The 23,845-nt window shown below is 53.9% G+C and overlaps 1 protein-coding gene across 9 annotated transcripts in view; it reads right to left on the bottom strand.

Moving 5' to 3' along the window:
* The window catches only part of ZNF710 (zinc finger protein 710), an 81,686-nt gene that overhangs the window by 4,032 nt on the left and 53,809 nt on the right, over positions 1 to 23,845 (bottom strand). For 7 of the 9 annotated variants that reach the window (XM_021098970.1, XM_021098972.1, XM_021098968.1 and 4 more), the window contains 3 exons: positions 9,844 to 11,329; positions 5,341 to 5,532; positions 4,689 to 4,863 (listed from right to left, as the gene is read on the bottom strand). In XM_021098970.1, the coding sequence (XP_020954629.1) occupies positions 4,689 to 4,863; positions 5,341 to 5,532; positions 9,844 to 11,301 (1,825 nt within the window). In that variant the 5' untranslated portion in view covers positions 11,302 to 11,329. Of the gene's footprint in view, positions 1 to 4,688; positions 4,864 to 5,340; positions 5,533 to 9,843; positions 11,330 to 14,741; positions 15,636 to 16,299; positions 16,812 to 23,845 lie in introns of those variants that run through there. The other 2 variants (XM_021098967.1, XM_021098975.1) reach the window with 2 other exon arrangements.

Raw genomic sequence — 23,845 nt, 5'->3', positions numbered from 1 at the left:
TGCCATGGCTGTGGTGTAGGCCTGCAGCTGCAGCTCTGATGCGACCCCTAGCTTGGGAACTTCCATATGCTTGCTGCAGGTGTGGCCCTAAAAAGCCAAAAGAAAAAAAAAAAAAAAAAAAAGAAAAGAAAAGAAAGGATTTCCCAATCTTGCTTCCAGAAGGCTCTCAGCAGCCTCCTCTGCCCCCCTGCTCTGAGGCAATTCTGTGGCTTCTTAGATGGGTCACTGCACCTGAACCTTAAAGCTGTGTGTGTGCTGGGCGGGTGCAGGCCTGGACTTGAACTATTCTTTGGGTCCTGCTTCTCTTGCGCTTCCTGAGTCACTCAGCCCTTCTTCTTTCCCATCTGTCCCCTTTGCCACACAAAAGCCTCCCATGGTGTATCAGGTCTGCAACACCACTTGTTTGGCAACTATTGTATTTTACACACTTCACACCTATCATCTCCTGAATGTGCAAATCAACTGCATTTAGGAGATCAAAAGCAAGTTCAGAGAGGCTGAGCAACTTGGCGGAAGAGCACCCAGCAAGTGCTACTGTTTTGATCCACTGTGCTGCTTGGTCTCAAATGGCTGCAGGGAGCTGTTCCTCCTCAGACCCAGCTCTACTCAGTGCTATCCTCAGGTTTCGTTCTCCAAGGCCAAACAAACACCCAAGGCAGGTCAACATTATAAAGCTCCTCCTGTTGGAACAAAAGGCAGATAGAAAACTCCACAGAGGAGGCCTGGGTGGGGCTGCCTTCCAATGAGTTATGGAGGGAGGGCGGCCCAGGGGATGATCTGGGGACCCTGGGAGGCTGGCTGGCAGGGACTGGCTGAGCCCCAGGTGAACTCTGTCCCTGTCTGTCTAGGAGATGCGATGGACTTGGGGGAGAAATGGTCCCTGCCCTGCTAGGGCAGGGTTTTCCAACCTTGGCATCATTCACATCTTGGGCCATAATTCTTTGTTGTCGGGGACTGTTCTGTGCATTATAGGATACTTTGCACCATCCCTGGCTTCAACCAGTTGGATGCCAGAAGCATCACTCCAGCTGTGACAACCAAATGTCTCTAGACATGGCCTAGTGTCCCTTAAGGGGCACACTTGCCCCCATGTGAGAGCTACTAGTCTGAGGGGAATCCTACTCCTCGCCAATGAGTGGCTCAGGATTAGGCATGGGACCCAATTCTGGCCAATGAGTCATGAGGAAAGGCCTGCTAGGAGTTCTTAGAATGTTCTCAATGGTTTCACAGGGCAAAGGGGAGCAGGCTCTTAAACTTCCCTAAGGCTATGAACAAGGAAGCACATGGCCCTGAAGGCCACTGGCAGCTATCTTGTGATCATGAGGAAAATCACAGCTAATGCTGCGGATGCAGAGGGGTAGCTTCACCCTGGTGTCTTGGTCGAGGGGCTGAATCAGCCAACTTTGAAGACAGCCTGGACTGCAGGTCATTTCTTAATTTATTTCCTTATTGTTTAAGCCAGTCGGAATGGGCTCTTACCTGTGCCCATAGTATCTGACACACTCTAAGTCCTCCTTACTTTATAAAACAGGGCCAGCTGTACCAAATCTTACAGACCCTAGGCTGTTTCTTCCTCAAATCCTAGTGCCACACCTTCATATTGTAGAGCTGATTAAAACCAAGCCAAATAAAGGCCCTGGGAATGTTTCTACTCTGGATCTGTTACCCTCCCAACCTCCCCTTCTTTTTATTAATTCTATTGGGCCTGCCCGGCTGGCCCCAGAGAATAATCTGCACTGTTTTTTAGGACATTGATCTACAGTCCCAAAATATAGTCCTAGAGTTTATTGGTGCTTCCATCTAAACTGTATGCCACCTTCTTCCTGTACAAGTGTCAGGCCTGAGCTTCTCAGACCAAGGTTATATGTGAGTGGTGGGCGGACCTGGGCCCCAGCCATTGCTAAGCCAATCCCTGTTATACTTTCTGTCATTTGGGACAATCAAGAACAAAGCAACACTGGGAGTTCCCATCATGGCGCAGCGGAAACGAATCTGACTAGGAACCATGAGGTGGCAGGTTCGATCCCTGGCCTCGCTCAGTGGGTTGAGGATCCGGTGTTGCCGTGAGCTGTGGCGTAGGTTGCAGACATGGCTCAGGTCTGGTATAGCTGTGGCTGTGGTGTAGGCTAGCAGCTGAAGCTCTGATTTGACCCCTAGCCTGGGAACCTCCATATGCTGCGGGTGTGGCCCTAAGAAGAAAAAAAAAAGAACAAAGCAACACTATGCATCCCTGGCTGCATATCACCTCAGATGGAAAGAGCCTGCGCTGTAACCACCCCCTGGGAGCAGAGTGTGCAGGGACAGCTATTTCCAAAAGGACCAGTCCTGCTCTGGACCCTCCTGGTGGGTTAGTTACTTGGCAGGTTCGCTGCAATATCGGCTCTCAAACTCTACTGTGCATAGAATTACCTAAGGTCCTTAAAAAAAAAAAAAAAAAAAAAATCCAGATCCTGGGCCACATGTCAGATCATTTACACTTGAATCTCTGTGGCTGAGACTCAGGCTTTAAAAGTTCTCCAGGTCGGAAGTTCCTCTGGCAGCTCAGCAGTAATGAGCCCGACTAGGATCCATGAGGACATGGGTTTGACCCCTGGCCTGGCTCAGTGGGTTAAGGATCCAGCGTTGCCGTGAGCTGTGCTGTAGGTCGCAGACACAACTTGGGTCTGGTGTTTCTGTGGCTGTAGCGTAGGCCGGCAGCTGTAGCTCTGATTTGACCCCTAGCCTGGGAACCTCCATATGCTGCGAGTGTGGCCCTAAAAAGCAAAAAAAAAAAAAAAAAAAAAAAATCCAGGTGATTCTAATATACAACCAAGTTTGAGGACAGCTCTCTAGTCTAGATCAAAAGTTCCCAAAGTGAGGCTCCTGACCAGCAGCTTCAGTAAGACCTAGGAACTTTTTGGAAATGCAAATTATCCAACTCCACCCCAGACTTAACAGAATCAGAAGCTCTGGGGATGGGGGCCAGCAATTTGTTCTAACAAGCTTCTAGTGGTTCTCATGCTCCTTTGCTCAAATGTGAAAACCATCACTTTATCCAATGCCTGTTAAACTTTCTGATGCAAACAAATCACCTGGGAATCTTTTTGCAAAGCAGATCCTGATTCCGCAAGCCTGGGGTGGGGCCGAGTCTGTATGGCTAGCAAATCATCCCAGGTGATGCCAATCCTTCTGGTCCTAGAATCACATCTTGAATAGGGAGGAGCTACAGAGCACCTAAACATAGCTGGCAGGATTTCATCCTTACTCACAAAAATGGAGAACTGGTGACACCTGTTTCTGCCAGAAAACCCAGGCCAGGAGTATCCCATTGTGGCTCGGTGGGTAAATAACCTGACTAGTATCCATGAAGATGTGAGTTGGATCCCTGGCCTCGCTCAGTGGGTTAAGGATCTGGCGTTGCTGTGGCTGTAGTGTAGGCAGGCAGCTGCAGCTCCAATTCACCTCCCCGCCCCCTGGGAATTTCTATATGCCATGGGTGTGGCCCTAAAAGACCAAAAAAAAAAAAAAAGGGAAAAAGAAAAGAAAACCTGGGCCATTCACTGGTCAGCTGTTCCAAAACTAAATCAGGGTTATTGCTGCCACCCCCAGCATCTGAGTAATCTCACATGACAGGTCAACTCATCCCAGGATTGTTGAGGCATGCTCCCAACTAGTTTGTCTCAGGAGCACCAGAAAGTCAAATAGCTCCAGACTATACAAGGAGCCTTCCTGAAGTGCTGCCAGCTTCTCCTTCTTGGAGAAACTCTCAAGTGCCTCCTCCCCAGGAGGCCAGAAAGACTAAAGTTCTTCCACTACTGACCAGTGTGAGGGGAGAGGCTATTATTAACGCGTAAGGATGTTATAACTAACAGCCAACGGAACCTCTACCACCTGCAGAGGTGAGGACCCTTCTTCTAAGGGGGCTACATTCTCTCTGGCAGGCACTATAAAGAGCAACTGATTGTCCTGCTCTTTTTGCCTTGGCTACTGGGAAGCTCAGCACTCTGCCCTGCAGGACCACAGGACTTCCCATGGTGTGCTTGGAATTGTGACCTCACCTGGCTCTCCCTTATTTTTCCAGTTGCCATTTTCCCTCTTGTTACTTTCTTTTCCATCCATTTTTTTTCTTTTTACGGCTAAACCCACGGCATATGGAAATTCCCAGGCTAGGGGTCCAATCAGAGCTGCAGCTGCCGGCCTACACCACGGCCACAGCAATGCTGGATCCTTAACCCCCTGAGTGAGGCCAGGGATCGAACCCACGTCGTCATGGATACTAGTCAGGTTCTTAACCTGCTGAGCTGCAGTGGGAATTCCCCATCCATTCATTTTAAATGGCATCTCTCACGATCTCAGGTGAGTTACCTAGCTTCTCCATCCTTCAGTGTCTGCATCTCTAAAAGGGCAATAACAGAGACAACCCACTGTGAGGGTCATGAGTTAATAAAGCCTTGGCACACAGCACTCAACAAATATTACTTTTATTATTATTGTTTATGTGAGCCCACGTATGTCCTTTGAAGAATACATAAATATCCCATCATTATCATCATGATGGCCCACTAGGGTGCCCCCTCTCCAGACCTGAGCCCACCCCAATGAGGTCTCGGGCCTGGCCAGCCTCCCCACTCCCCTCAGTGGACAGGAGGCTCCTGAGTGTGGCATGACAGTGCCACTCCTGTTCCGCCCACTGCGTGTGGCCCACCCACCTTGGCTGTCCAGGCCGATGTCCATGACGCCATGCTTGACCTTCATGTGCCGGCTCAGGTTGCCCTTGAGGTTAAACTTGCTAGAGCAGTACGGGCACTTGAAGGGTTTGCTGCCCGCGTGCAGGTGCATGTGGCCCAGCAGGTTGTACATTCGGTTGAAGGACTTCCCGCACACCTGGAACACACCAACCCGGCCCGTCAGCCCAGGAGCCCACCCTCCCCGGCCCCGCAGCCCTCCCACCTCCATAGCTGGGCCCGGAATCCCAGCTGCGGGGGACAGCACGCACTTTGTCCTTTTCTATGTCACCCCCAGAGGGCGAGCACTGAGCCACTCCTCTCTGGTCAGCGTTCCTGTGGGTCTGCCCCAAGCTCCCTGAGCTGGAGGGGTCAGATCTCCAGGCACATTAAGCCCCAGGGCTTAAGTGAGTCACGGCTGCATCGTGACCTTCACCCCATCCCCGACTCTCAAGAAGAAACTTCGGCAGCTTGTAGGATCTGGACCCCCCACCCCCTGCCCACTCCAAATGCCAGAACCCAGGCAGTTTCACCCAGCCAGGGCTCCTTTGCCCACACTGGGTCCCAGAGGCCGCTGTCACGCTGGGTCCAGGCCACCCGTGAGGAAGTTCCGCCTCGGGGCCCGGAGGCCTGGTACCTTGCACTTGAATGGCTTCACGGGCGAGTGTACAATCATGTGGGTCTTGAGGGTCTGCTTCTGCACGAAGGTCTTGAAGCAGATGTGGCACTGGTAGGGCCGAACGCTGGTGTGGATCAGCATGTGCCGCTTCATGTTGGCCTGCAGGGTGAACTCCCGGCCACACACCTCGCACTTGAACTCCTTCACGCCCTGTGGGGGCGGGAGTGACAGTCAGGGCCACACAAGGGACACAGGCTCTGAATGTGTGTGTGGGGGGAACCAGATCGTCAGACTTCTGGGAAATGACTTCCTGGGGATGTTCCAGACAGGCGCCAAATTGTCTGAAACTCCTGGGACAACACTGGGGCAGAAGCACTTACTCTGAGAAGCCTCCCAGCGATGGGCGGATGGACTGGCTTGTTCTGTTCCCTATACGTGCTGTTCCCTGCCCAGCAGGGCAGGTGGACCTGTAGGTCTGTACCAGCACACAGAGGCAATGTGTTCATTTGTTCATTCAGCAAGCATTTACCAGGCACCTGCTTCAAGCCAGCACCCCACCAGGCACCAGGGGCCTGTGGCCAAGACGACCTAGCTTAGCCTGGTGGCCTGGACAGCTTCCTCGGATCAGGATGCATACGTAGGAGTTTTTTCTGTGGCGCAATGGGATTGGCCGTGTCTCTGCAGCCAGGACATAGGTCTGATCCCCAGCCTGGCATAGCGGGCTAGAAGATCCGGAGTTGCAGTAAGTGGGGTGGGTCGAAGCTGTGGCTCGGATCTGATCCCTGGCCCAAGAACTCCATTTGCCACAGGGGAGCCAAAAAAGAAAAAAAAAGCTTGGTGTTCCCATCGTGGCTCAGCGGTTAACAAGGATGTGGGTTAGATTCCAGCCTCGCTTAGTGGGTTAAGGATCCGGCATTGCCGTGAGCTGTGGTGTAGGTTGCAGATGTGGCTTGGATCTGGCGTTGCTGTGGCTGTGGTGTAGGCTGGCAGCTGTAGCTCCGATTCGACCCCTAGTTTGGGAATCTCCATATGGGGCAGGTGCCGCCCTAAAAAGCTCCCCCGCCCACCAAAAAAAAGAAAGAAAGAAAAAAAAAGCTTGTCTCTGTTTTTCACCTCAGTGCTGCCTCTCAGTGGTCTTTCTGGTTCACAGACGTCTTTGAGAATATGATGAAAGGTATAGACACCCCAGGAAGAATGACACTCAGATCTTTGTAGAATTTAGCCCACCCACAACCCCCAAGAGTGTATTCCAAGCTTCCCTGGTGATAAGAACCACGGGTAGTTCTTGTTCAACTACAGCTTCTCCGGCCCCTCCAAGCTGGGTCTGCAGCCTACGCGCAGCTCATGGCAACACTGGATCCTTAATCCACTGAGCGAGGCCGGGGATGGAACTGGCATCCTCATGGATACTAGTTGGGTTCACTACTGCTGAGCCACGACAGGAACTCCTCCTCAGGTGATCCTTATCACTGATTGTCCCTGGGACACTCAGCCCCAGGAGACCAAGATCCCAAGGGAAAACCCTCTGGCTTGGATGGTCAACATGCTTTTCCACGGTCTGGAGGTGATCCCCCAGAGCAGGACAGGGGGCTGTGTGCACAGGAGCCCCAGTGTATTGTCTGGGGAGGAAAGTGAGTGCAAAAGTTGGGCGGAGCTCCCTGGTGGCTTAGCAGGTTAAGGATCTGGCATTATCACTGCTATGGTATAGGTTCAATCCCTGGCCGGGGAATTTTCACATGCTGTGGGCATGGCCAAAAAAACCCCAACTGGGAGCTGATCTCTTTGCTAGAATCCCAGTCATTAAGGAGAACCCTAGTGGGGCAAACACATTTCTGTGGTCACAGCTGCTGTCCCAACTGCTTGTTTCATCCAAAGTTAATGGTTCCCATGTCTATTTCTCCTCACCAACAGGGGCTGTGTCTCTATCCTGCATACTTGCGCGACATGGGGACGATGATGTGTATGACCACCAGGGGGCCCTGCCCTTTAGGGTTAGGTAGAGGTGCTTGAGGTGGCATTATGCAAATTTAGGCCGATGATAGGAATGTTTTCAATCTTACTAGCCTATGATTTTTGCTTTCCCCTTTTCTTCACAATATTATTTATTTATTTTTTTTAACACTTTGTGGACTTGTGGGGATTTTTAAAGCTCCTAGTAGAGGAGAAAGATAGCAAATATATAGCACAAGAACTTAGCATCCTCTATTCACACGCTCTGCCGGCATAAATAGTCAATTATCTGGTTTTATTTATTTTTCTAATTTTTTGGCCACACCCCTGGCATGCAGAAATTCCCAGGCCAGAGATCAAATGCACACCATGGCAGTGACAATGCTGAGTCCTTAACCTACTGAGCCACCAGGGAACTCCAATCCTCTGGGTTACAGCCGAGCCTAGACTCAACTTCAGAATCCTTCTTAACATTACACTCTAGGCAACTGAATGGAGAAGCACCTGCAATGAAGCCTAAAAATCATCTCTGCTCCAGCAGACCAGGTTCCCAGGGCTAGGGAAGGCTGGATTTTCGGCTTTGCGCCCCCACTCACTGTAATGTCCCCTGAGAGAGACAGGACACAAGTTGGACCTGGGGCTCTTCTAAGGCTGCTGTTATGGAACAAGGAAGCTCTGCACATTCAGCTTCAAAGTGGGAAGTTGACTGGCTTTGGGGTGGGAACCACAAGCAAGCCAGCTGCCAGAGTGGGGCGGTGGGACCCCAGAGGCCTCATCCCCTGTCCGGATGTAACGGCTTCTGAAAGAAAGGAGGGGACGTCGGCCCAAAGGCAGGGTGGCTAAGCGGCCTGAAAGGAGGTGAGGAAGGCAGGGAGAACTGGTCAAGGTTACGCCTTGGGACATAGTGGATGAGAACAGTGCCTTCTGTCTCCACAAGCCACTTTGCCTCATTTTGTCATATTCTAGAACCGATGTGCTTTCCCATAACACATATTTTTCCTTACAGTCCCTTTTTTTTTCTCTTTAGGGCCACACCCATGACATATGGAGGTTCCCAGACTAGGAGTCAAATTGGAGCTGTACCCTACACCACAGCCACAGCCACTCGGGATCTGAGCTGCATCTGTGACCCACACCACAGCTCACGGCAACACTGGATCCCTAACCCACTGAGTGAGGCCAGGGACTGGACCCGCAACCTCATAGTTCCTAGTCGGATTCATTTCCATTGCACCACAACGGGAACTCCCTACATCCCCCCCCCCTTTTTTTGGTCTTTTTGTCTTTTAGGGCTGCACCGGCAGCATATGGAGGTTCCCAGGCTAGGGGTCAAATCAGAGCTGTAGTTGCCTGCCTACACCACAGCCACAGCAACACTGGATCCTTAATCCACTGAGTGAGGCCGGGGATTGAACCTGCGTCCTCATGGATGCTAGTTGGGTTCGTTAGCCACTGACCCACGACAGGAACTCCTACATGCCCTTCTTAAAAATGAAATATGTTTAGCTTTTCCCTAAGGGGCAGTCACACAGGTTTTGATAGACTTGTGTAATTATGAGGAGCAAAGGAAGCCTCCTGTACTTCTGACCATCTCATCCTCCAGGCCTCTGTCTGGCCTTGCCCCTCCCAGCCAGGAAAGAGACAATCAGTGATTCTCTAACAGGGCTTCTTGAGTCCTGCAGGGATTCCTCAAATATAAAATAAGGTTTACTATTTAAAAAACTAATTTCAGAGTTCCCTGGTGGCTCAGGAGGTTAAGGATCCAGTGTTGTCACTGTTGTGGCACAAATTCTATCCCTGGCCCGGGATATTCGGCATGCCAAGTGTGGGGCTGAGAAACCAAAACAAATTTCTTTTTTCCCTTCCTTTTTTTTTAGGGCTGTACCTGCAGCATATGTAAGTTCCCAGGCTAGAGGGGCCAATCAGAGCTACAAATGCTGGCCTACACCACAGCCACAGCTACATGGGATCCGAGCCACGTCAGTGACCTACACCACACAAGCTGGATCCTTCACCCACTGAGTGAGGCCAGGGATCGAACTGGCATCCTCATGGATACTACTCGTGTTCTTAATTTGCTGAGCCACAATGGGAACTCCCAAAATAACTAATTTCACTCCATCTTTTTTCTACTATTCCTCAAAATAAAGATAATTATAAAAAACAAGTGTTGGAGTTCCCGTCATGGCTCAGTGGAAAGGAATCCATAGGAACCATGAGGTTGTGGGTTTGATCCCTGGCCTTGCTCAGTGGGTTAAGGATCCAGCACTGCCGTGAGCTGTGGTGTAGGTCACAGATGCGGCTCGGATCTGGCATTGCTGTGGCTGTGGTGCAGGCCGGTGGCTACAGCTCCAGTTAGACCCCTAGCCTGGGAACCTACATATGCTGCAGGTGCAGCCCTCAAAAGACAAAAAGACAAAAAGACAAAAAAAAAATAAATAAATAAAATAACAACTCAGCAAGTGTTCAGCACTTTGGGACATGCTGGATGAAAGCGTGGCAGGAGCAGAGGGCAGAGCCTCAGGCCTGGGGCCAAGCCCCTGGGGAAGGGGGGCGGGCAGGAGGCCTTACCTTGTGGGTGAGTGAGTGCTGCTTGAGGTGGTGGATCTGGCTGAACTCCATGCCGCACTCGGTACACACGAAGGGCCGCACGTTCTGGTGCTTGAGCATGTGGTTCTGCAGCTGGCTGCGGTAGTGGAAGGACTTGTCGCACTCGAGGCACTGGTAGAGGGTGGGGCCCTGGTGGGAGGCCAGGTGGCGCTTGAGCTGGGTCAGGGTGGAGAAGTCCAGGCCACACTCGACGCACACATGGCAGCGGCCGCTCTCATGCTTCACCTCGTGGGCCTTGAGCTCGCTGGGGTAGGCAAAGCCGCGGCCACAGAAATGGCAGCTGTAGGGCTTGACCTCCGAGTGCAGCAGCATGTGACGCTTGAGGTGGCTGGTCTGTGTGAAGGCCTTCTGGCACACCTGGCACTTGTGCGGCCGGGTGCCCTGGTGCGTCAGCAGGTGTGTCTGCAAATGGCTAGGCTGCTTGAAGAGCTTGCTGCAATGCGGGCACGAGTGCGGCTTGATGCCGTTGTGGCCCAGGATGTGCGTCACCAGGTTGTACTTGGATGTGTAGGACTTCTCGCACATGCGGCACTGCCAGCGCTTCTGGCGGTCTCCCGCCTCCACCAGGTACGAGTCATCAATCTGCACGTTGATGTCCAGCCGGTCCAGTTGGGCCTTCTTGTGACGCTCCACTGTCGAGCCCGCCGCATCAGCCTCGAACTCGCCTGCCTCTTGCCACACGAAGCCCTGTTCTGGCTTCACGGGCTCCGGAGACTCCATGGTGGGAGCCTCAGGGTCGCTCAGGGGTGCCAGGTGCGGCGGTTCGAAACCGCACTCCGCCGGCAAGGCCTCTGGCCCAGGTAGCGCCATGCTCGGCTCGGGGAAGCTGTCCCGGGCCGGGTCAGGGAAGTGGGGGTCGTAGGGGGCTACGTCCAGCTCCGGCCGTGGGGTTCGAGGCAGGTGCCGAAGTGTCCGGGGCTTGCGGCTGAAGACGCTGAGGTCAATCATCTTGACGGCGCTGCTCTGCACCAGGGCCTCGCAGCCGCCACTGGCTACCTCGGCAGGAGCCTCTGCCGGGCCTGCATCCTTGTCGTCACCGGGCACTGACACTTCGTAGACCTCCTGCTCCTCCTCCTCCACTTTCTCAAACTTGACCTTGGGCACCAGCCGCACAGGCGGCCGCGTCTTCCGCCGGGTGTGCTTCTCAAAGGCCGCCTCCACCTCCAGCACCTCCTCCTCTGCCGGCTCCTCCAGGGCCCGCCCGTTGCAGGCCAGCTGGTAGACATCGGGGCCTGGGGGCCGGGGCTCCCCCATGGCCACCCCAGACAGCTCCGGCCCCAGGTCCGGGTAGAAGGCTTCGGCGCTTATGGTGGCTCCAAAGAGCTCATTTTCTGAGACGAGGCCCAGCACAGCGGCCTGAGCCAAGGACAGCACCACCACAGCATCCGTCTGTGTCCCTGAGTCCATGAAGCCCTCCATCCCGTGGCGGCTGGCTAGGAGGGCATCGCTGCAAGAGGAGAAGGGATCGTTAGCACTGCCGGCTCAGTGTTGCAGAGACAACAGACAGACACACTCAGCAAGGGCTCAGCCAATTTTGGGGTGTGTCTGTCCCTGATGTCTTTCTATCCCTGTCTTGAGAAGTGGACACTTGTAATTATGGGGAGCAATGACACCCTTTGTGTATCTGACCATCTCCTTCATCTCCCTGTGGGATCATGGCTAAGCCCTGCCTCCACGCATGCCTCAGTCTTCCCACCCTTGAAACAGAGAGGTTGGCTTTCTTCAGTGGTTCTCAAACTATGTTCTAAATGTCCTCCAGTAGTTCCTCAAAAACTGGATCCAACATTGCAAAAAAAATTAAGATTCTCCTATTCTAAAAACTGATTTTTTTTTTTTTAAGGCTGCACCTGCGGCATATGGAAGTTCCCAGGTGCTTAGGGGTTGAATTGGAACTGCAGCTGCCAGCCTACACCACAGCCACAGCAGCACCAGATCTGAGCCACATCTGCGACCTACACTGCAGCTTGTCGGAGCCTTAACCCCGAGCGAGGACAGGGATCAAACCTGTGTCCTCATGGATACTAGTTGGGTTTGTTACAGCTGAACCACAATAGGAACTCCTAAAAGCTGATTTTTACAAAACCCATCTACTGAAATGGAATACATATACTTTGTCCCAACACATCCAGTAGGCCCACTCGCTTTACAGCCAAGGTGTAATTAATTTTGCATAGACTTTGAGACTGTACAGTGAGGTAGGTGTTAAACAATAGCCACCATTTGTAATGGCTTGGCCATGTGAAGGAAGCATTTGGGTTTTTTCACTGGGCCAAAACAAGGCAACACACAAAAATAAATTAGGTACCGAGGCCGATCTCAGAGAGCAGGTACTGCCATCAGCCCTTATGCTAAATGACTGTGTCTATCACAACAGGTCATTGTTCTTGATTAGTTAAATGTGAGACATTTAAGTATCTAAACTCATTGATAGCATAGCTTGTGTCTGATTTGTACACTGGAATCCCATGTAAGATCTGATTTGGAAGACTGGTTCTGTGACAAACCAGAATAAGTTTGAGAAAACCGGCTCCCAGGTTCATGGTCAAGCACTCAGATTCAACAGGTGTTTTTGAAGGGTCGAAACCTCGGGGGCAGTGGCTTCCAGCCTTCCTAGGGGCTCCAGCGGCGCCACAGCCCTCCATGCCCTCCAACCTTTGCACACGGGAACCGCTCCAACTCCCCCGCCCCGCCCCGCCCCGCCCCGCCCCTGGCTCCTCCTGCCAGCCCCCCAGGCTTCCCAGCCCTCCCCACAGGCCCGGATGTGGGAGGGCCTCAGATACTCATCAGATTGTACCCCGCCCCCAGCTCCATAAGGAAGGGGGACTGGGTGGCTCCCGCCTGCCTGCCTGCCTGCCTGCCTCGCCCGCTCTCCTCCCAGGCCAGGGTCAGGTGCACGGCCGCTGGCGGCGGCAGCAGCGGCGGCGGCGGCGGCACTTCCTCAGGAAATGCGCTCCGGCCGGGGCCTGGTGTCTCCCTCCCCCCACAGGCCAGAGGAGCTTCCCCTTCCTGAAGCAGCTAAAAATAAAATACCCCAGAGAGACATTTAGCCTCCTTGAAACAGACACTAAAGATGAAGCGTAAAGCGGGGCTCTCATGGAAGAGGGCTGATAGAACGAAACCTCTGCGTCCACCTTGAACAGACTGGGGGGCCTGATTCAGAGCTCACCTCCCACCCTCCGTGGGAAAGAGCACTCAACTGGGAGTCAGGCAGCGTGGCCTCAGGTCCCAGCTCTGTCATGTGCAAGTGACTAAGCAAAGTTCCCTCAAAGTCACTTTTGCATCTCAGTTTCCCCATCCCCACATGGAGATGCAAACACCTACCCATGGAAGGGTAGTGAGTGCCGAGGCCGCAACATAGATGAAGGGGGTTAGTTAATTACAAAGCCCTCACCAAATGTAAAGAATCACTTTTATCCACCTAGATCTCTGGATCTTTTCTCTTTTTGTCTTTTTAGGGCTGCACCTGAAGCATATGCAAGTTCCCAGGCTAGGGGCTGAATCAGAGCTACAGCTGCCGACCTACAACACCAGATCCTTAACCCACTGAACGAGGGCTCATGGATACTACTTGGGTTCGTTACCGTTACTCTTCTGATGAAAACCACAGAGCTGAGATTTCTCTATTCTGGGGCCCTAAATTCAGCAAAGGTTTGGGTGATTCTGCGACAGCTGCTAGGCACTGCGAACTCATTCAAATATTTGCTAAGTCCCTGCTATGGGTTGGGCCCTGCGCTTAGAGGGAAAGGTGGACGAGGAGGATCCCTGCCCCCAGGGTGTCCAGAGCAGACTGCTGTGCCCCTGGCAGCTTTTTGTGTCTGCTGTGGGTTTGAGAAAATGAGCAGCTCAGCGCTTTTTCTAGACTTCCCCAAAGGCAGGGCCAGGGGAGCAGAGGGATGGACCCTCCACAGCAGAGCCTCTGGTCAGGACTGGGCCCTGGATTCCAAGTTCAAATCTGGACTGTGTCCTCTTCTAGCTCAGGCACATCTGTCACATCCTGAGCCTCGGTTTCCTCATCTCTGCGGAGGAAGTGGTGCCTGACTGCCGGGGTAGTGAGATGAGATGAAGAAAAGATGAAGACATCGGTGGCAGGGTTAGTTCCCTACCCCCTGGGCTTTGCTCCCGGCCCCAGTCCCCGGCCCCACCCCTCTTCTGGCACCTGCAGGGAACAGGAGCAAAGAGACACTTAACATGGCTTTGTTGGCAAATGAGCAGGCAAACAAACAAACACACAAAGCTGGAGCCAGAGCACAGGCTGGGTTTGGTTCCCTCAGGGAGGGTAAGTGTGTAACTTACAGAAGGAACCTTCTGAGAGTGAAAAGGGCCACTGCTAGGGCTTACACCAGGACCCCAGGTGCAGGCTGAAGCTGCCCTTGGCCACCAGCATCATCCTCCGTCCTCCCGTGGGAGCTGCGGGAGGTTTCACTTTGGGGCTGCACCTGGTGTAAAAGGGGACCTGCCCACAGCTCTTGTTCCTGAAGAGTTCGTGCCCAAGTAGGGGGACACAGAGGTGCCAATAACCGACCACAGACTCGGTGGCTGAGTGCTCACCAGGTCCCAGGAGAGCCTTTTAATCCTAAACAACTCCATGGGGGTGGCATGGGGTGGAGGTAGCAGGCAGCGCACCCCACAGCCCAGACATCCAGGTCATGCTCCAGAGTGCCCTGGCAGTGAGCGCTGAGCTGGGTCAGCACCAGCTCCCCCGGCTCCACCTGCAGCTCCGAGCTCTCATCTGTGCGACCTAGCCCAGCCTCCTCAGGGGCCAGTTTGCTGACCTGCCCCCCAACCCCTGCCCAGGTTCCCAGGAGTCAGAAGGAGGACAGGGGCGGGCCCTGGGCAAACTGCAATGTGAAGCCCCCTACCTGTTTCTATCTGGGTGGTCCAAGGCTCCAGCCACGCTGAGGACCAGGGTCCCCCTCGGGAGCAGCCAGAGCACCTCTCTGAGTCTCCACTTAGAAAGCACGTCTTCCTAGAAGCCTCCATCAAGCCGTCTTATCTGCCCAACTGGCCAGTCAGGCCCCTGCGCTCTTTTCCTGGATGGACACTTGCCTGATCAGACACACATGACCCTGTAAATATACGTTTAAGAGGCTCATGGGGCTGAGTGTTCCAGGCAGGCTGTGTGTGTGTGTGTGTGTGTGTGTGTGTGTGTGTGTTATGTAGGAGGGGCTATGTTTGTTGAGACAGAGGCTTGGCAAAAGGCAGAGGAAATCGAATTCACCTGTGCTTCACCTGCATGCTCATCTGCCCATCACACAGGCATGGGCAGGGCTGGAGGCACTGCAACCCTGCTGCCGGTGTCTCCCCTCTTCTTGGGCCATCTTTTTGGTTCCCCACCCCCTTCTTCTCATAGGCCTTCTTTGGTGCCCCCTCCCTCTCACAGGCCACAACCCCCATGTTTTACATCCTGGCATGGGCTGTATCCCACCTGGGTGCCCAGGCCCCTCAGGGCACCTCCTTTCTCAGGGCAAGGCCTGTCTCCCTCCACTTGCGCCTGTGGCTCGAAACAAAAGCTCTCTACAATGTCCGGGAGCAAGAGGAGCTCGGGACGCCCAGCTCTGCACAGCCTGGGCTGGGAGATGAGGGGCCATTGGAGCTGCTCAACCTCCTACCAGAACACCCTTGGTCCCGAGGGTGGAGAGAAAGGAAACAGCCAAGGTAGGGAAATGGAGCAAAGAGAACTGCTGCCGGATTGCAGTTTAAAGACTTGCACTGGGAGTGGGGGGAAGGGAGGACACAGCAGAGAGAGAGAGAGAAGGAGGGAGAGAGGGAGAGAGAAGGAGAGAGAGAGGGAAAGACAGAGAGAGAGGGAGAGAGGAGAGAGGAGAGAGGGGGAGAGAGGGGAGAGAGGGGGAGAGAGGGGGAGAGAGGGGGAGAGAGGGGGAGACAGAGAGGGAGAGGGGGGAGAGAGAGAGGGAGGGAGGGAGGGAGGGGGGAGAGAGAGAGGGGGAGAGAGAGAGAGAGAGGGAGAGAGAGAGGGAGAGGGGCTGTGGAGGCCAAGAAACAAAGCAGAGGAGGGGGAGGGGAAGAAGTAGGTGGAGAGAAGGGAGGGGACTGTACGGGTGACACCAGAAGCCCAGGGCTGCCCTATTTCCCAGGGCTCAGCATCATCCCCTCCCAGGCCTGAGGACCAGGACAGCCCCTGGGGAAGGACCCAAGTCTTATCCCCTGAGGCCGGGCAGGAGGCCATCCCAACCCGGACAGGGACGCAGATGCTCCAGAGCGCTCATTGTCGCTTCATCTCGGGCCGAACTACAGTTCCTGCAAACCTGGACACAGGCTTGTCAAATGAATTAAAGAGTGATGTGCTGTGTGACCCTGGACAAGTCACCTGACCCCTCAGGGTCTCGGTTTCCTCATCTGCAAAATGGCCACCAAAGGCTTTTTGGAACCTTGAGGGCAGATTAATCCTTGGCTTACCTGCTGGTCATCTGGGGTGCCGTCCCCAAGACGTGGCAGCACCTGCTCTCATCTGCACTGCTTTCAAAGCTCCTTTCCCTTCCTTTCATGCACCCCTGCTCTGAGAGCAGGCAGGGGAGGGTCAGGGAGTTCAGGGTGGCCCTTGTCCCTGGAGCATAGACAGTGGCACTTGAGGCCTGCTCTGGCTTGGGTCTGGCAGGATAGGAGCCATTTGGAAGGAAGAACCAACAGGACCTGGTGGCCATGTGCTGATTCTTGGCCTCACTGCCACCACCAGGACATCTCAAAAACCAACTGAAGACACAAGAAGCTCTGAAGCCTCTGCCAGCCCTGCTGAGGGATGCCAGCCACCCTGTGGTTACCCTGGCAACTATTTTTGAGGGCCCCCTCCCTGACATGGGCCCTGTAGTGCCCTGGGCTTCTGGCGGGGGACAGGTTTGCCCCTGGGCTTTGTTTTATTATTATTATAATTATTGCTTTTTAGGAGTTCCCGTCGTGGCGCAGTGGTTAACGAATCCGACTAGGAACCATGAGGTTTCGGGTTTGGTCCCTGCCCTTGCTCAGTGGGTTAACGATCCGGCGTTGCCGTGAGCTGTGGTGTAGGTTGCAGACGTGGCTCGGATCCCGCGTTGCTGTGGCTCTGGCGTAGGCCGGTGGCTACAGCTCCGATTGGACCCCTAGCCTGGGAACCTCCATATGCCGCGGGAGCGGCCCAAGAAATAGCAACAACAACAACAACAGCAACAACAACAACAACAACAACAACAACAAAAATTATTGCTTTTTAAAGCTGCACCCACAGCACATGGAAGTTCCCAGAGCTACATCTGCCAGCCTTCACCACAGCCACAGCAAGGCCAGACCTGAGCCACATCTGCGACCTACACCATAGCTCACGGCAACGCCGGATCCTGACCCAGTGAGCGAGGCCAGGGATTGAACCCACATCCTCATGGATTTGAATCACCAGGTGACCGACTCTGAGTCACTGACTCAACACACCTGCTGGGTGCGGGGTACCATTCTTGGTCACTGGGGATACACCTGGGAGCATAATAAGTTCTCACCCTCAGGGATCTGCTCTGAGCAAGCTCAGTGTAAAAACTGAAGCACCACGACCTTTAAGAGGCAGGAACCCCAGCACCAGGCTGGGGTGAGGACAGGACCCAGCAAAGCTGCAGAAGATGGGCTCATTCCTTGATCTGGCTTGCAAACCCTGTGACACGTGACTCCAGCTTTTCTTCCAGCCTTTGTCACCAGCTGTGCTATGGGGGTGCATGTGTGTGTCTCTCGGGGCCCTTGGCCCCTGCGAACCCCAGGCCCTGGGTCCCTAGAAGCTGGATTGTGAAGTGGGGCGGGACAGGTAGCTGGGCATGGGGAGGGGAAAAGCAAGCCCCAGGTAGTGCAGAGGGCTGTTAAAAAACAGCCGGACACTCTTGGGAATTCAACTTAGAGCAAAGCCGCCCTCTCTGTTTCCCTTGTTGTCCTCCCCATGGTGGCCTGAAAGGTGAACGCTGCTCACATCCCATGAAAGGAAGAGGAAGCGAAAGCAAAAGCTGGAGCCTTGTGCAAACCTCAGGGCTCCTTGCTACAGTCTCACTTCTGTCCAGCCCCAGGGCCTCCCTCGACTCAGCAGCTCCGGGCCCAGCGCTGACTGGGCAGTGGGGGTGCGGGTGGGGGGCCCAGGGGGAAGTGTGTGAGCCTCCTCCTCACAGGAGTCTCTCTCTGCCTCAGCTTCCCCTTTTCTCTGTGGGCAGATTTGTGAAGCCCTGCCTCTGGAGGTCAGAGTGGCTGGGCCACCAACCCGCAAACCACAGGAGGGCCTGCTGCTCACCATGCACGGCTACTTCCTTTTACAGACAAGGCAACTGGAGGCTCAGGGAGGAAAAGGACCGGTCCAAGGCCACACAGTGAGATGCTGATGAAGCAGGTCTTGGGCCCAGAAGCCCACTGTCAGCCACATGCCCTAGCTGGCTGCCTTAAGGCTGTCCCCAGCCAAGCTCTACATGGCTCTCCTTTAAGCCTTCCCAATCCTCTGCACCACACACACACACACACACACACTCACACACACGGCCATTTCCTACTTCAGGGCCTTTACACAGGCTGACTCCCCTTCCAGGATCTGCCCTTCCCTTGCACTTGTTTGTTTGTTTGTTTTGCTTTTTAGGGCCATGTGGAGGTTCCCAGACGAGGGGTCGAATCAGAGCTACAGCTGCCAGCCTACACCACAGCCACAGCAATGTCGGATCCTTAACCCACTGAGCGAGGCCAGGGAGTGAACCGGCATCCTCATAGATACCAGTCGGGTTTGTTACCACTGAGCCTCAACAGGAACTCCTCCCTTCATCCTTTAGGAGTCGGTGCAGGCACTACCTCCTGGGAGTTATTCCTTAGCCTGCGGCAGGGCAAGGCCCTCTTCTACAGCCTGAGCACCTCAAGTTAATGTCACCTGTCCTCCTGGCTAGGCTGCGGTGCCCAGTGGGTTGGTCAAACACTACTCTAGATGTGGCTGTGAGCCACCGTGGACGGGATTAGCATCTACAATCAGTTGCTTTAAGTACAGCAGATTACCTTCCTTAATGTGGGCAGGTCTTATCTAATCAGTTGAAGTTCCCAAAGAAAACGGAAGTTTCCCAGAGAAGAAATTCTGCCTCCAGACTGTATCACAGAAATGCTGCCTGGGTCTCCAGGCTGCCAGCCTGCCCTGCAGATTTTGGACTTGTCAGCCTCCACAGTCGCATGAGCCAATTCCTTAAAATAAATCTCTTCTCTGTATATATATCCCTGCTGTTTCTGTTTCTCTAGAGAATGCTGATAGCATCACATGGCTTCATAATCGTTATCTGTGTATGGGCCAGCATCCCCCACCAGACGTCCACCCCAGGGGACGTGGCCCGCAGGGGAGCAGAGCGGGTGCAGCACGGGAGTGTCTGGAGAGAAGGTGCCGGGGCACGGAGAGGGGACAGGAGGAAGCCTAGCCACTGAGGGTCCTGGAATGAATGAATGAATAGGTCGGGAAATCCTCACCTCCTGGCCAGGAGAGTTCTACAAACACCGTGCTCTTCCCGCCCCTGACCCATCTCACCTGAGGGAGTCCTGCCTCCTCCTTGGGATGGCCTCCAGGCTGCACAGAGAAGGCCCAGGAGCCCTGAGCGCCTCCACCCAACATCCTCACAGGCAGGGTGGTTGCTCTCACAGCCCTATTCTGAAAGCCCGTCTCCTCCTAGTCTCCCAGACCCAGGACACCCAGACCCATCCTGGGAGCCAACGTCTCTGCTTCCAGAAGCTGAGGTGCTGAGGTGGTTCTGACTGCCGCTGAGTGGCCGTGTGGTGAGACCTCCTCCTCCAGGGCGGTTACAGGGACCCCGACACCCTAGGAAAGGGGAGATGGAGTCCCCACGGGAAAAGGTACAATCTTGGGCTCACTGCATTCATGTGAGCTCTCGATTCAAACTCTCCCAGGACAGAGGGCCCTGGCTCCACAGGGTCCAAGTGGCATTGTTTGATTAGAGCACCAGTGCAGGTGCCTCCCCCCAGGCCAGTTAGATCGTAATTTCTGCGTCTGGGGCCTGGAGAGCATATTTCCCCAAGGCTCCCCGATTCATTCTAATTCTTGAAACTACTCAGTAAGAGCTGATGAGCACTTTTATGTGACCTGGCCTTTATTTGGGCGGGGCGGGGGGAGCATGCCCATGGCATGTGGAAGTTCCTGGGCAAGGGATCGAACCTGCGCCCCAGCATCAACCTGGGCCACTGCAGAGACAGCACCAGATCCTTAACCCACTGCCCCACCAGGGAACTGCAAATATGTTTAAGAATTATTATTATTATTATTATTATTTGGCTGCTCCTGAGCCATGTGTAAGTTCCCAGGGATCAAGCCCATGCCACAGCAGTGACCTGAGCCACAGCAGTGACAACACTGGATCCTTAACCTGCTGCTTAACCCACAAGGGAACTCCAATCTAGCCTTCAGGGTGAATGAAGAAGACCTTCCCCTGAAGTTGCGACACCCACACCTGGAGGTGCCCCTTCCCCCAACCCCACTCCCCTGCAGGCTCCCACCCCCAGCCCTGGGCCCTCAGGCAGCACCCCCTGCTACCGCAGGTGGCTCATACAGGAGCTGAGACCAAGAGCCAGACCAACAGTCTGCTCCTCCTCATGCCCTAAAGAGACTCAGGCCAAGCAGGGTCCTCTCCTGGAGACCAGGCTGTGTGTGCATCAAGCCTCACATGCTCAACCAGAGACCACGCAAAGGAAGGCATGCCACGAGGTGGCATCACCACAAGTCAGATGAGCAGGCAAAGACCCCAAACAAACCAGAGCCAGCCCTCCGAGGAGGAGGGAGTTAAGTGCTTCCAGAGAAACAAAGCTGTGGGCTCCCAGGGTGCCCTGGTCCCTAGATGGTGCCACCCCTGTTGCTGGCCTGGGGAACCCTTGCTGACCCCTTTGTCATGAGGAAAGCCGAGTGGGTCCCTGATCCCTGTGGAAACAAGCCGGCCCAAATGAACGGGATGTCCACCCCACAAACCACTGGGGGCAAGTGCTGAGCTGCCCGCAGAGCCGCACACAAAGCACATGGCAGCTTCCCCTTGATGTGCATACAGGAGGGATGTGGTGCCTCTGATCTGAAGTCATCAGGTCCCCAGCAGCCGTGGGCTCTGCATCCTCCTACCTGATGTCTCACTAGCCACAAAGGAAGAAGGCTTTCTCTCACAGCAGGACAGTGGCCTCACTGAAAGCCCTTTACTTTACCCAGGCTGCTTTGGCTGTGTACCCTCAAGGCTAGTCTTAGTTTTTTTGTTTGTTTGTTTGTTTGTTTTGTCTTTTTGCCTTTTCTAGGGCCGCTCCTGCAGCATATGGAGGTTCCCAGGCTAGGGGAAATAATCGGAGATGCAGCCGCCGACCTACGCCAGCGTCACAGCAACTCAGGATCTGAGCCCCGTCTGCAACCTACATCAAGCTGACGGCAACACCGGATCCTTAACCCACTGAGCAAGGCCAGGGATCGAACCCGCAACCTCATGGTTCCTAGTCAGATTCGTGAACCACTGAGCCATGACGGGAACTCCAAGGCTAGTCTTAGAATCTTCATCAGCAGGGCTGGAAGGAACTTTGAGGACCCTCCTGTCCAATGCTATCATTTTACAGATGTGGAAACTGAGGCCCCAAAGCTCCCTCCCCCTGACAGGGATCAAACTGAGAGTTCTTGATTCCTGATGCATTTCCATCCATCCATGTTGAACATGGCAGCCACCCTACACACTCAGGTTCCCCCATCATGCCACTGGCCTGACATCAGGTCCAGACATCTCACCAAAGACCTAGAAGAACTTGCTTGATCGGCCCTTGGAAGAACATGGCAACTTCCTAACACTGTTTCTCTCCTTACACATCACCCTCCAGCCATGTGGCGTTTCCTCATTCTCTTTAACAGACCTTCCTACATGAGGTCTTTTCACATGCTGTTCCTTGGGCCTAGAATGCTCTTCCTTGTCCCTCATCCCTTGGGGTTCAAACTCAGGCATCACTTCCTCAGGAACCTACTCTGACTCCCCTGTCCCCAACCAGGTCCGGTCCCCCAAGTTCTAAGCAGTTATAAAGTGTAATTCTTTTCCTTCTTGGACCTTATCACAATTTTTGATGCCAGGTTTAAACAAGGCGTAATTACTTGTTCAAATATCTGGTATTCAGTGTGCTCCCCAACACATTCCCAGCAGAGTGCACATACAGAAGGAACTGTGGCCCTTGTGAGAATATCCATGTTCAAGTGCAAAGGAAAAAGAGGCCTCTTGCCAAGCCCCAGGTGGAAACCCCAGTCTGTATTTCCTTTCCCAGAGTTTCAGGACTGGTTCCTGCTCCCAGGGGAAGGGAGAGTAGGCCTCATGTTGCTGGAAGGCTCTGTGCCTTTCCTCTAATTCCAGAAGCAAAAAGCACATCAATCCTCCAAATAAGCACACTGCTGGCCCCAGAGATCGCTAGCTTAATGTAACGAGGAAAAACAAACAAAACTCGGGCTCACAAGTTCATGGACAAAGATAAGAACCACAAATGAAGGAACAGGAGCATTTACAGCACTGAACTTTGTCAGGCCCTGTGATGAGCACGTGCAATTTCTGGGCTTCCAGGCAGCCCTGTGGGGTAGGGGGTACTCTTTCCATTTTACAGCTGTGGAAACAGAGGCTTAACGAGAGGAGGCAGGTAGGGCTGAGCAGACCGCAGCTAGGGCTGAGCAGACCCCAGGCAGGTCAGCCCAGGGAGGCTGGGGCCCAGCGCGCTCTACCCTGCTGCCTCTAGGTGGATACCAGCTTGCTGGCTCAGGTCTCATTCCCCACCCGAACTCAGTTTCTTCACGCTCAGGGCTGATTCAGGCCTGGGAGCCCCTCCGGCTTCCCTTCCTCCCCACTAAGCCTTGTCTCAGGCCCTTCCCGCACCCAGCCCTCAGCCTCCTCCATCCTGTCTTCCTCTCCCTCCTTCCGTTTCCGTGGCAACCGCATCCTCCACTCTGCCACTCAGTCCTGCGTTCCCATCTCTTTCTTTCCTCTTTCATCTCTCCCCTCATCGCGGGGTACAGTCCGCATCCCCTCCTGTCCTTTGCTTCTGGTCTCTCGTCCCTTTTACTTGCCTTTTATCTCCTTCAGTGTTCTCTTGTCATCTCAGGACGACATTTATTTATCTCTTGCTTTAAAAAAAAAAGGGAAGGAGAAAAAAAGAAACCCCATTCATCAGCCCCAGTTTCCTTCTCTTGTGTCCTGAGGGCCAGATGTAAACAGGTCCTAGGACAGACCCCCTGCCATGCCACCACACAGGCCCTGCTATGGACCTTGCCTGTCACAAGGAAGAAGGGAACACAGGTGGGAGATGTTCAGGGGTGGGGGCTCTCTTTGGGGTGGTACCCTAGGCGACTAGGCCCTGCTTCTCCGAGGCCAGGCTAGGCAAGGTGCCAGAGGCCCCTCTCAAGAGAGAATAAGCTGGACCTAGAGCCTGGGCTAAGCTGGGCCCAAGCACACCTCTGCAATGCTGGCCCAGCAGGAATTCATGGCAGTTCAGGGCAAGTGGGCACATCCACTGTCCCCAGGCCCCACCTCGCCTGTGTGAAGGTGTGAAGGAGACACAGGGCCTGGCACCAAGCTAGGGTGCGAGCTCAAGGTACCCAGCTCCCCTTGTTCCAAACAGGATGTTGCGATCCATCCATTCTTCAAAATTCACTCTCTGCTGTGATCCTAAACTGCCTCTGAGAAAAGGTAGCGCTGACATGGAGGCTCTCCTCGCCATCCATGTCCATCTCCACAGTTTAAGGCAGGAGGAGGGGCTGTCAGTTTTTTCCAATTCCTTTTTAGCCATTGTTAACTGAACTTATAGTTCTGACCAAGCACGTGATTCAGGCCAAACAAGGGAGATGACACTTTAATCTTCACTTTACAGATAAGCAAAGTGAGGCTTGGAAAAGCTACTACTTGTTCAAGTCACTGCTGGTAGGAGGTCAAGGTGGGATACGAAAGGGTTACTTATTATTATTATTTTTGTCTTTTTAGGGCCACAC

Source organism: Sus scrofa, chromosome 7 (genome assembly GCF_000003025.6).
Source record: "Sus scrofa isolate TJ Tabasco breed Duroc chromosome 7, Sscrofa11.1, whole genome shotgun sequence".
NCBI classification, from domain to species: Eukaryota; Metazoa; Chordata; class Mammalia; order Artiodactyla; family Suidae; genus Sus; species Sus scrofa.
This window is presented reverse-complemented; position numbering and strand designations above follow the sequence as displayed.